The following is a 14,062-nucleotide window of genomic DNA, read 5'->3' on the forward strand; positions in this document are numbered from 1 at the left end:
AGATCTAATACGGACTAATGATAATTATAGGCGATATCAAACCTGAAAACTGATTAATATACTTTTATCGTCCTCACCGATTTAAATCCAAATAAATAAATTTAAATATTACCCTACACAGGCATTCGACCTTGGTTCTTTTATTAATCGTGCAAATGCCTATTAAAGACATATTTCTGTTAAAGAACGTTACCAAGGCTAGATTACATGGCGTTGACAAAAATATATTATTCTATTGTATGCCTACATTGTGAATATGCTGGTATATACATTAATACATTCTAGAAATATTATATAAATATTGACTGCTTAGAGGTTAAATATAAGACTTAACATCCCCCAAGGGAATGATATTTTGTTCGAGGGAATAAATATTTCCCGAAGCGGTAGCTGAGGGAAATATTTCTCGAGAACATGATATCATTCCCAAGGGGTTGTAAAATCTTGTATTTAACCGATCATGTTGACCATATAGTTAAGAAGTTAAATACAAGGCTGTACTGCCTGAGGAAACTCGGTTCGTCTGGAGTAAAGCAGAATATTTGTAAAATGTTTTACTCATCATTGATGTTATCTATTTGGGGTTATTGTATGTTGGGCTGGGCTGGGAATATCAGTAAAGGGGATAAAGACCGAATTGAAAAGGTGCTGGGTAGAGCGGGGAAAGTAATTGGTTCGTCTGTACAAACGCTGGACTCTTTCTACAGCGAACGTCTTGCCGATGTGCTATATTGGAAGACACCAACCATCCTCTTCATAACGACAATATCGGCTCCGTTATCGTTAGAAGTGGTAGGATGAGGACGGTGAATGCGCAGACGGACCATTACGAGTACTCGTTCTACCCAGCTGTTACAAGGCATTATAACAAAACATTTGTTAGATAGTCCCCCTTATATTTATATTTATTTATTTTAGGCAAGCCAAGGTTTATGAGCACTGTAATTTCCAATAATATTTTGGACAATAAATGAATCTGTATCTGTATCTGTAGATGACTTTTGTTTATTTATTGTGTTGCCACACGAAAATTACACAGTTAATATCATCGTACTCGAGAATTTGCTGAATTGTATATGTTTAATGACAGGGACGCGAAAATTACTCAGTCAATATTATCGTATTCGAGGATATATACGATTACGATCCTCGCAGCGGTAGTCATGTGATGCAGTTTCAACCAATTACGTTCACGTATTTACATAGGCTATGTAATTAAATATTACCGTATTAATTATTTTATTTAGACTCATCAGGGAAGTATTTCTGTAACACCAGGTACGTTACTAAGGCTACCTTACATGACGTTGACAAAAATACATTATTCTATTATTCTACATTGTGAATATGCTATAGAAGCTAGTTTCATAAATGACGTCATTGCTTTCCGTATTCTACTATTGATGTCTTCACCACCGCCCCCTTGACTACTAATAATGGCGCCTAGGTATGTTAATTTATTGACCTCATTTAGCTCCTGGTCGTCGATTTCAATTCTATTGTAATTCTTGCTGTTGATCCTAATTAATACTTTTTATTTATTTTAAGCCCTGTTTTTGTAGATGAAATTACAGCTGAAATGCTAAAAGCTGACATTAACATAACAATTGAATGTCTTGAAGATTTATTTAAGACAATATGGGAAAAAGAATTAGTTCCAAAAACATGGAAACAGGGGCTCATCATAAAATTACCAAAAAAGGGTGACCTTACCGAATGTGGAAATTGGAGAGTTACCTCTATTCCTAGCAAAGTGTTTGGTAGAGTGTCAATTAACAGAATAAGCAATGGGCTGGACACCATGCTAAGAGATGAGCAAGCAGGTTTAAAAGGCAGAAGCACGGTGGAGAAAATATTTGAACAAGCTGTAGAATGGCAGTCTGCCTAATATATCACTTTCGTAGATTTTGAAAAAGCTTTTGATTCAGTGCACAGAGAAAGTTTGTGTAAAATCCTGGAAATCTATGGAATACCAAATAAAATCATAAAACTGATAAGGATTCTGTATGAAGAAAGCAGGTGTGCCGTCTTAGACGATAGAGTTGAGTCAGAGTGGTTCGAAGTCAAATCAGGAGTGAAGCAGGAAGATTTGATGTCTGGATTTTTAGTCTTGATTGTAGTTGACTGGATTACGAGGAAAACAACTGATGGAAGTAATACCGGGATACGATGGAAATTTACGACCAGACTTGAGGACTTAGACTTTGCGGATGACATTAAGCTCCTTTCATCTAATTAAATATAATAACAACATTTATTCAACATCAACAGACAGATTACATAGTTTATGTTCAAGACACACAAATTCCACAGTGGCTTGTCTTTGTAGTTCCTAAGCATAAAACATAAAACATAGACGGACGCATTACAATTACAAAACAAAGAAGACATTTTGAGACAGAAAAAGAAAAAATACAAAGTGAGATCAAGCAAAATGTTCAGCATATGCAGTCAAAGGCAACAAAACTAAAAGAATTCGCTGCTAAGCCACCATTTTTCATTTTCTGAACTGCAGTTCTGATTTCTGCTTTAGAAATATAATCAGTTGTGATTTTATCTATGGTTGGATAGATAATAATTATCTTCTGTATCATCTGCAACTGTATGTTCTGGAGTAGGCCTGTTAAAAATCTCAAAGTTCTCTCGCTACCTCCCTCTCTCTCCTCTCTGCCTCAGTTGTTATCAAATTTCCAGTCCTGTCCTTTACTACATTGGTTGCTTTTCTCTTTTCATTGCTTAACGTCTTTCTCTTACAATTCTCTCATTCTTCCATTACCGGCTGCTTTCTAAGCTTTCGTTGCCTCTTATCTGTATCACTGTATCTCTCCATGAGATTTTGTTTAATTCTGTCTGCTCTTTAATTTTCTTCTTTGGTCGACTATCTCCCACGAATCTGTCGTTATCCATGGCTTTTGTCCTTTTTTCTTGTAGCCAAGTACTTTTGCAGTTTCCTTGTATGCAGTTATAATGCTACTCCATTTTGTCTCCACATCTTCTATTTCGCCGACATCTTTTAACACTTCAAATCTGTTATTTAGTTTTTTTAGTAAATTGCTTTCTCGTATCTGAATGTTCAAGTTTAATAGTGTCAAACTTACTCCTATCACCAAGTTGCTTAGACTGCTTAGAATATAGTCGACAAGTTTTTCTCCGTTATTGTTTCTTTTTCCAATGTCGTGTTTCCCCATTATACTTCCGTATCCTTCATTTTCCTTTTCCACTTTTGCATTAAAACTTCCCATCACAATAAGCAGATGGTGTTTGTGCATGCTGTCCGTGACCGATTGTAATTGCTCGTAAAAGTTGTCTTTCTCCTCTTTGCATCATTTGTTGGTGCATACGTTTGGATGATTGACAATTCATGAATTTTGAACTCTTGCGTATATAATTCTGCTATTTATTGGTTTCCATTCGAGTAGTGATTTCTCGGCTTTCTTTGACATCATCAGTGCCACACCGTGACGATGTAGGTTGTCTTCTCTCTCTGAAAATATTCTACTCTCTCCTGACTCTTCCAAATCCCTAGCCATCTGCATTCGCTGACTCCTAGTATATCGATTTTGAACCTATCCATTTATTTTGCCAGTGTTGGTGATTTCCCAATTGTGTACAATGTTCTGACATTCCAACACCCAACATTTGTAATTTCTTGTTGTTTGGTTATCGACGTCTTCAACCGCTGAACGTCCTTTCGGCTTTGGTCCACATACGTGATGTTATCATCAGCTGGTATTTGGAGCGGGGTTGGTGAAATCTGTCCACAATAGGTTACTTTTCTGTCCATAATAGGTTACTTTCTGTCCACAATAGGGACTAGAGGGCGCTGTTGTTTGTCCATAATAGGTGACTTTCATAATTGGCTGTCCAAAATAGGTGACTTTTTGTCCACAATAGGCGAGTTTATTGGAGTAGTGCGCCATCCATTATGTTGTCCATAATAGGTGATTTTTGTAATGTGTAACTTGTGTAGGAAACTCCATAGCATAGTAGACTACCCAGCTAGCAATCACACGTTGTACCGACGTTGGCGTAAGGTCAACAGTTACGTTGGGCCAACAACTTTAGGCGACGTAGGCCCGACGTAATTTTTTCCATCGGCCCTTAGTGGGCCCAACGCGTTGTACAGACATCGGAACAACGTGTTGGGGCGACGTCGGCCAAACGTCGTCGTTTATGGTTGGCTTGACATCTTTTACCGACGTAGGCCCGACGTTACTGTTACCAACGTAGGCCCGACGTAATTTTTTCCATCGGCCCTTAGTGGGCCCAACGCGTTGAACAGACATTGGAACAACGTGTTGGGGCGACGTCGGCCAAACGTCGTCGTTTATGGTTGGCTCGACATCTTATACCGCGACATAGGCCCGACGTAATATTTTCCGTCGGCCCTTAGTGGGCCCAACGCGTTGGACAGACATCGGAACAACGTGTTGGGGCGACGTCGGACAAACGTCGTTATTTATGGTTGGCTTAACAACTTTTACCGACGTAGGCCCGACGTTACTTTTACCGACGTAGGCCCAACGTTATTTTTTACATCGGCCCTTAGTGGGCCCAACGCGTTGGACAGACATTGCAACAACGTGTTCGGGCAACGTCGGACAAACGTCGTCATTTATGGTTGGCTTAACATCTTTTAACGATGTTGGCCCGACATGTGTTTGGTTGACGTCGGCTTAACGTCATATACATTACGTTGGTCTAATAACTTTTGATGACGTTGGTTCAACGTATTTTTTTATTTGTCGTGTCTAGGTTGGCTCAACGTGTTGGGTTGATGTCGGCTTAACGTCATTTATATTACATTGGTCTAACAACTTTTGATGACGTTGGTTTAACGTAATTGTTCTTCGTTGGGCATTAGTTCGCCCAATGTGTTGGGTCAACGTCGGCTTAAAGTCATAGATTACGTCGGTCATCGTATTTTGTATTCGTCGGTTATGCGTGAGCACAACGTGTTGGAGTAGCTGTGTTAATTTACATCGATTCACCGTAGTAAATAGATTGTACCATCGAATGAATATGAATGAAACTTAACAATTAAATAATGCCGGTACTCTGCAAATATTGGATTGGAAATTGTTTTTATTAAAGGTATAATTATTTAATGATAAACAATTTAAGTAAAACATTTAAAAACTAGACAATTAAAAATCAAATAAACTATATAGATTTGAACTCGTCTCTTAAGAATGTAAAAATGTATAATTAATTGCAACGTTTGATTACATTTTAATCAAGTTTTTAACATTTCATCAATTCGGAAGTTAATTTGAGCACACATTTAATCATGAGGGCCACTTTTCATCCTGAGGGGCTATAGATTACAATTTACTATATAGATTAAATTAATTAACCCATGTTGTTCAAATGTTGAGACATAATGAGGTCATCAAAATTAAAAAGTTTACTACTCATGCGAGGAATGATTTATTGAATAAGAAAATATTTAAAGCTGGGAGAAATGGGGTATCGATAAGCGAGATGCGCTCTTTTAAATATGAATAATAGTACCAAAGAAAAAACAAATCCTATTTTACAAAATCTACTGGCAATATGATGCCGTAAAAGCATCCAGTATACGGATAACCAACAATTCAAATAAAAAGTTCATCATCATCATCTATGGTATCTTCGGCTTCGTCGGTGTTTGCTGCTGCTGCAGCTGCTACAAAGAGAAAAGAAAAGCAAGTTATTGTCAATTAACTGTAAATTATATACGTTTACTAAATACACACATAGTGATTACAAACCATAAGCTATAGTAGAAAGCTTATCGCATTGCAATTTATTTAACACAATGTTAGTTTTTAGTAAAAGTTGTACAAATTTCAAAAAGCGCGCACCGCCGCCCTTTTACGTGCCCAATTAATTTTATTCCAAATCTTTTATCTTTTTGCTCAATTCATCATCTTCATGTTTACTTTGATAACGCCATCATACCAAAAAAAATAGAACATAATGTGGGTCCCGTAATTTCACCTATGCTACATTGTATATAGATGTACATATGCTGTAGATAATTATAACTCAGCACTATAAGCGTAAATGCATCAGGTCAAAAGATGCCATAATTATACAGTATCAACATTTTGCGATGGTATTTTAACGTAAGTGCATGATTTGTTTTAAAATAAATGTCAGTAAAATTATAAAATGACATCACTTATAATTCGTTAAAGAGACGAATTAAATTCTAGTTTGAAAATTAGTAGTCGTAATAAATAACCACCAGCATGGATTATTGTTGTTGCCGTCATGATGGTGGTTTAAAATGACTTGATACCTGATTTACAAGTAAAGTACAAACATCTTTAAATACTAAATTTAACTATTGAACTGACCTTTCTTCTTTTGTTCCCTAAGTTTTCTTCCCCCAGCTCTGTCCTTGCTGTATTTCAGCCAAGATTTTATTTTATTTTCACATGTGGCCTCCGTCATTCCGGTCCATGATCTTCTAGCTGAAACTGCAAAGTGTACAAACATTGTGCATCAACAGAATACTTTATCTCATGTGAAAAAAATATAATCAAAAGCCTCTTGCTTCCCTATTAGCAAGATAAAACAAGCAATTATGCATTTGAAATAATTATTTTAATAATACTAAATAAGATTTTTAAAATATTATTTTGAAAACGAGGAAGAGACATCCAATTTTATGTGTGCATCTCCGTCCAAAATCAGTCAGACGGTAATTCATATACACACTTTGAAACACCAGTTCTCGTCAAATCACCGAAGCAATGTTGGGACCAGTGTATATCTTGGAATGGCGGGTGCTGTTTATTAGAGTATTTACCTTTTACAATTTTTGAAAGCTTTAGTCCTCTGAATCCCTTCTTATCCCCTCTTCCCATCCAATTAAATTCTGAGGCAAGTGTGTTTGAAAGCAGATGACCCATTATCCTATTGAGGACATCTGTTTCATTGTGGCCACCAAGACTGCATAATCGCAAAATCTAAAATATAAAAATAAAGAAATTGTTAAAACAAGACATTTTCAACATAACGTAGATGAAAAACATTAGTTAATATTGTTGATTAAAGTTTGCGGCACACCACGTAAATTAGTTCTGAAAAGAACTGTTGAGTTTCTCGACGTTTCGATCAATGTGCTTTAATCTTCCTCAGGAGGCCCATTCTCACTCATGAGGATGATCAAAGCACAAAACGCAAATTTGATTTCGCCATGCAAACCTTCAAACAATACATTAATCAATTTGGTTTAACATTAATTGAAATATTTGAATACATCCTATGTAAAGCAGAATGATTAATTAATTGAGAACGTTGTTATTATTATTTTAAGTAAAATATTAAACCTACTAGGGCCTTTTGATTTGCCTTTTCTTTAAGGCTTTCTTCAATATTCTGGATGTCATCCATTGAAGCCGCCGGCAAATCAAAAACATCATTAGTGTCATTTCACTATTTTTAGTTAGGCTACAACTGGAAGTAACACTACTACTACTTGCTTTATTAAGACTACTAACACTCTGGTCATCATGACTAGTAGTACTAGTAGTGACATTGTCAGTTTGGCTATTATCAGAAGGAGGTAGAGACGGAGTAATATTGACACTTCCGTCGTCAACGTGTTCATCATTATAATAACGTGGATTAATAGGCCTAATTACATTATCCGTATCAAAATTCACATTAGGCCTAGGCCTACCAATTTGCCCTACAATCTCATTAGCCCTTCTTTTGGCTCTATTGCGGAGAGTTCTTTTACAGTAAATTTTACTATTTACATTCATAGTTACAGTAATACAGTACTGTTTTAATAATTGTAAAATGTTGTTCAAATTAATATAATACAAATGTTCTATTATTACTCACTGTATTTGAAGAAGTCGAACAATTGATGAAACAGAAAAGGTCAATCAGGAACTTTTAAATAATATTTCAGTAGGCCTACAGTTTCGATGACAAAAAGTTTTTGAGCAGCAAGTTCTGAGCGTGATACAGGGACGACAGCGTGTGCTAGAATGTTTTTTGGTCTTTTCAATGGTAAGCTACCGTCAAAATCAATCACGCTTGTAAATCAAATTCCAACAGGCAAGGACATTCGCGGACTGGAAAGTCAATCACAATCCGTTCATGATAAACGAATGCAATGTAAAGTAGTTTGACAGTAAGGTACCCATGTTACCCACATCATAGAATTTTGAAGAATGTTGGATTTGTATTCTATATATTATTATACTGTACTAGGCTCATCAACTAGATGACACGTACAAATAATATAGGCACTCAGTACTAAAAGTGTATATACTGTATATGCATCAGATATGCATCAGGTCATATCATAGTATATCGCAAACATTCAATTCAACATTTATTTCTACCAAAATCAAACATCAACATATGTATATTTAATAAACAAAAATATAATAATAAAAATAAAAACAAAAACAAAAAGCATCATTTGGTCGAGGCAGAGATTCCATACAAAAAAGTATTACATCAAGTACACATAGACCCTGATGATTAAAGATTAAACGAACTGTTTGACAAAAATCCTAGCCGAATGAGAGAACGGAATAAGAGCAGTATGTATAGATACAAAATAGAATCAAATTACTGCAGTTCCATCACCACCACCTTGTCCCAATTCTTCTCAATTATTTTCTTGAGTCCAGATAAATTATGATTCATTGTAGTATAGGCTTACAGTATTCGTTTTTCCCGCGATAACTCCTATTAGGAGTTGCGGGTCGGAAAGTGTGAGTTGCGAGTCGGAAAGTGCGAATTGCGAGTCAGAAAGTGCGAGTTGCGGGTCGGAAAGTGCGAATTGTGAGTCAGAAAGTGCGAGTTGCGGGTCAGAAACTGCGAGTTGCTAGTCGGAAAGTGCGAGTTGCGAGTCGGAAAGTGCGAGTTGCGAGTCGGAAACTGCGAGTAGATATCGGGGTTGACAACATGCAGAATAAACACAAATACATGCTTTGTTCAAGTACACGTACAGTACATGATTGTAGGCATATGTCAAATGTATTACGTGTATTTAAAGTAACTTTAGCAGAGTACAGGGCCCACAACTACAATGTAGAAGGGATTATTATTACTTATACAGTATTGTTTGATGAATGTGTGATACAGTTGTATTTTAGTTGTTGTTCAACTCGATGATAAAATGTACACAAACTAAGATTGTAAAATGGGTGTAGCAATTATGACCTCATCGCATAACTTTGATATATATGAGTTAGTTTTTGATCAAACTTAAATAACTCATCATCTTTAAGAAGAAATTTAGATTATTATATTTTATTTTATTAATTTCGGCAAAAACAATTATACAAACATAACAATACAAAAAATAGCTAGATTTTGCGCCATGGAGCAACAAAAGAGGCTAACACAGCTTCTGTCGCCAATTAGGCGTGCCACAAAAAAGATGACATCTTACTTTAAGTCACAATCCCTTAATTGGTATAGCACACAACAAGTGTCCATGACAGGTAAATTTATTGGCCCTTTGGTTGGGAGAACCTAGTACAAAAGTCTGCATATAGACTTATTTATTTATTATGATTTATGAAAATGATTGTACAATTTAATAAAGTTAAAAGTAAAGTATAAAATAAAAATGCATTAAAATCATCTGGTATGCTAAACTGTCAGACTTCTTATATTTATTAGAAGGTAGCAGACACAAATACCTGCCCCAGGGTGGGAGTTATTTGCTTCATGGAGACCATGCATGATTGCAATGATTGAAATCACAGGTTAAATCCTTCACAGAAGAATTCATTTTGATTCATTATCTCTGAATCCCCATCTAACCTGCACCAACCCCACCTCAGCTCATCCTCTCATTCTCAACCAACATCCACATACCATACATCCTTGAGATGGTTCAAATGTACACTTTAAATCAGATTATTTTGATACAACATTACCCCTAAATGCCAGTTTTTCCTTATTTTTGTACATGAACCTTTAAACAAAGAAAAATCTGCGAGATCTATCTTTTTGTATGGATGATGGTTATTTCTTTACCATGAAAGAGTTCGTCGTTTTTTTAATATTTACGGTTTAAAAACAAGAGTATATCCAATAACAATAAGCAATACAGCAGACGGAATTGTAATTTATAAACCGGGTTGGGGTAAGAGTCTCCACCAAGTCACATATAATTATAAACCATCATTATCGTCGGTATAATGTTAATGTGAAATGTAAAAGAATATTTATATCAAGCACCTTGATTGAATTTGTTGTATTAAAAATCATTGTCAATTCAATGCAAGGTTTCGATTTTACATGAGATTATCATTCTTCATTGATCATCACATTATATATTGTTTATCTATCTATACATTCAAATCTACGAGTAGTGGTGTTCACAGAATGTCTACCCAGGGAGTTGTATACCTATGTACATTCTCCTTTGTGTTTAAATTAAGCATTTTGTAATCAAAATGTTGAGCTATTTGCTAGTTCACCATTCATATCATAACCTTGAATGATCTGTCTTCTGGGACTGTTTAGTGACCTTTGAGATATAAACACAGGATTTTATGAGAATTCTATGCAAATCATGCTTATTACAGTGTATTCTGTTTTCGTAAATGACCGATTGGACTCCAGGACATTCATATCGGCATGTGAATAAAGTAAAAAACAGAGAGCTATGGAAAGTTACAAATACCCAAATCAATTACAAAAAATAGACCCTTTTATCATTCATCATTGCAAAGTGTTAAAACAAAAATCAGTACATTGTTTATTGGAAAACATATCAAATAATTTACATAAATACATAGTCAAATATCGTATGCGGATAAAAAGGTATACATTCTGAACTCATTAAATTATTATTAACCAAATAGGTTTGATTGAATTTCAAACGGGCTAAACGGATTTTACGGAATTATAAATTTTCTATTTATAATTAAATAAATAATTTCTATGTATAATATTAATGACCATTTATTACACTATCCAATACTGATAAAGAACCAAACTATTATGTATAAGAAAATCCTAAAATTGATTGTATTTGTAAAATAAAATATCACTGTATTATTTTACGAAACCTCATTAGGGCTTTTGTTTGTTGATTATGCCCAGTCGAATTTGAAAAACACTATGAAAGCACCAGCATATCAAGCGAGGGTTCCTAAATTTTTCTTATTCTCACAGATTTCCTCATTACATGATCGTTTCAAAATAATTAGTTAATTAAATTATATCACCGGGCGGCTAAGAATGAATGTTCTGTACCTACAGTGGGTCTGGGGTGTGTGTGTTTGTGTTACATTTCAAATGTGTTGTTTGGGCTGTATATATTTGAACCGATACATTTCTTTCATTTTTCTGTACATAGGTCTAATAATATAATTATGAATTATTACAATTGCCCAATTCTACTTAAAACATTCAATAGAATGAATTGAGTATGATTGGACATTAAAGTATGTATTGATTTATAAATCCAAAGGCAAATTACTGAAAAAATGACAATGCTGTGGCTGGATCTCAATGGAGATACAAAAAAAAGAGAAAGCTAAATCAAAACGATAAGTAAAACAGTCAGAAAAGTTAGCAGAGCTTTCGGCCAACACTAGCCCTTCATCAGTGCAAGTGATTTATATATATATATCGTCTCTGGCTTTTTTTAAAAACATTTAGGAGAGTACATCCGGGCATCCGTGTCAAGTCGACTCGATTTACACGTGGAATTAGTTACATATCCCATTCCCAAGAATACCTACAGTAATGCATTTTTGCACGCTGGTAGGAGTTTTTTTTTTTATTTGATTTGAGTATTTAAAAACTTTAATTACTCTCTGTTTTTGCATACGCTGTTTTTGATACTTTATTCACATGCCGATGCGAATGTCCTTCAATCCTGTCGGTTGTTTACGATATAAGCATTGGCATTCGAATTCGTAAACAACCAGGATTGAAGGACATTTACATCGGCATGTGAATAAAGTATCAAAAACAGCGTATGCAAAAACAGAGAGTAATTAAAGTTTTTAAATACTCAAATCAAATAAAAAAAAAATCAAATTATTTTATCATTCATCCTTAAAACACTATATGTTTATTTGGAAATGAAGTAAAAAACATGATGGGCCAATGTCGTGGAGACTTTTTCGCACCTCCAAGTATGTTCAGTTACATCCATCAAAACTTAACATCCGCGTTTTCGAAACGGCCACCCGCACACACTTTTTATGTATCTTAACTGAAGGGGTATACGAATGTAATTTAAATAAAATGTTCTGCTGAATGAAATACATTAATAGCTAAAACGAAAACTAAAGAGCATCTCATCAATTATTTTTAGAATTAATATGGTGTGAACTTTTAATTCGCTACTGCCCACAGTCCCACGTATCCCTCCAATTTACTGCGGACTGTAGCACCCCACACACCATTCCCTATTGTCAAACTATAATATCAGCTCACAGAGTTTTAACACGTCACGGGTCTCGCATTTTTAATGAAACACACATTTCGCACAAACACTGTGTAGGCCTACGCGCATCTTTTGTTGAACTTACGCATTACAGTATCTGTTGCTCCGATATTGTAATAAACGTCAGGTTGGTAATTCCCCCTCCTCCCCCAACCGGAGCCAATGCGTATATGTAATGTTGCATACAGCGCAAACAGAGAGCAATTTAAGTTTTTAAACACAATGTTTATTTGGAGAAATGATTTAGTACAAATATCGTACAGTACATATGGATAAAAGTAGTATAATTCGTATTTAATAATTTCAAAATCCAAACAAAATAAATAGTGAAATTAGTACATTTTAAAGAGAAGTACCAATTACGAAATCATTTTTTAATATATCCCCGCAACATGTGTAGGCCTAAATATTTTTTCATTCAGCTTTTTTTTTATCATTTTCAATTTCGGTTTTTGACATAGGCCTAATAATAAGTGAAAATATGCTCAAAATGGTCTAAATGTACTTCATTTCATTTTCTATATATATGTTTTTTGTTTATAATATTTACAAATAGTATACATGTATTAAGATACGCGCCTGTTGTTTATTTATTTTGCTGTCAATCACCGATTTAAATGTGTGTTGAAATAAATAAATGAAATTGATTATTGAATTGAAAATGCAGAATTATTAATATGGGTGAAAACATGGTAATGCTATACAATAATAGGTGTACTATTATCGGTATAAATTATAAATGTATCGATCAAAGTAAATGGCTAAATATTTATGTTAAAAAAGTATGAACCATATATTTCTATGAATGTGTAAATTAATGTATTCCCAATAAAATAGTATAATAATACAGTATGTTGAATAAACTCGGGCGGAATAATACCGTACATAAAAAACATAATCATTTTCTTATCGAAATGTTTACATTTATAATGTAAGTAAATATTTATTCATTTTTTTACATTTTTTAAAACAAAAAAGTGCACTTTTCTGTTGTTTTTTGTTTAATTAATTTTAATTAAAAATTATTACAACAAACCTATCTAACCTTTCTATTATTGTCACTGATAATATGTTTTGAGTCAGATTGTTTTCAATAAAAAAAAGTTAAAACAATTCATTTGACTTTCAATGTACTATGTTGGTTCAGGAAGTGTGTGTGCACATTTAAGACCTAAATCAGATGTTGAATCTGAAGAAAAGAAGTATAAGCGGATACTCTTTCAAAGAACTCCAAGAAGATTCACACAAAAATATTTACTTTCCAATAAAATAGTATATTACTGTAGTATACAATACAGTATGTTGAATAAACTCGAGCGGAATAATAACGTACATAAAAAACATAATCATTTTCTTATCGAAAAGTGCCCTCTCTAGTTTTCTATTGATTTATTAATTATTTATAATTAATTAATGGGTAAGGTTAACATGTTTTTAACATTTAATGTAGGAAGTTGGATCTACTCCTAACAAAATTTCATATCTCCAAATTTCAACAACGTTGTCTAATTACTTCAATAAATATCATATTTAACATCACAAATTAGGGTTATTGAAGGAATTTTTGCCTAAAAACATATATAAAAAACGTCGATAAAAAATACTTTTCGTATTTAAAAACAGTTG

At 34.2% G+C, this 14,062-nt stretch overlaps 2 protein-coding genes and 1 long non-coding RNA gene across 5 annotated transcripts in view; 2 read left to right on the plus strand and 1 right to left on the minus strand.

Annotated features, from left to right (window-relative positions):
- The window catches only part of LOC144843819 (uncharacterized), a 67,042-nt gene that overhangs the window by 16,967 nt on the left and 36,013 nt on the right, over window positions 1–14,062 (plus strand). The gene's annotated exons all lie outside the window — the stretch shown is intronic.
- On the plus strand, window positions 1,437–1,888 carry LOC144843282 (uncharacterized). The gene is made up of 2 exons (XM_078700077.1): window positions 1,437–1,447; window positions 1,549–1,888. The coding sequence occupies exons 1-2, from the start codon at window positions 1,437–1,439 to the stop codon at window positions 1,886–1,888; spliced, it is 351 nt and encodes a 116-aa protein (XP_078556203.1).
- Window positions 4,006–8,376, minus strand: LOC144842165 (uncharacterized). 3 transcript variants are annotated; one of them, XR_013612090.1, is made up of 4 exons: window positions 7,843–8,376; window positions 6,800–6,959; window positions 6,345–6,467; window positions 4,006–5,668 (listed from the first exon to the last, which is right to left on the minus strand). It is a non-coding gene; the product is annotated as an uncharacterized LOC144842165 (long non-coding RNA). The 3 variants fall into 3 exon arrangements; XR_013612089.1 differs by lacking the exon at window positions 7,843–8,376 and adding an exon at window positions 7,476–7,480; XR_013612091.1 differs by lacking the exon at window positions 7,843–8,376 and having other exon boundaries at window positions 4,006–5,665; window positions 6,800–7,267.

The sequence above is a fragment of the Antedon bifida genome, chromosome 5 (assembly GCF_963402885.1).
Source record: "Antedon bifida chromosome 5, ecAntBifi1.1, whole genome shotgun sequence".
NCBI classification, from domain to species: domain Eukaryota; kingdom Metazoa; phylum Echinodermata; class Crinoidea; order Comatulida; family Antedonidae; genus Antedon; species Antedon bifida.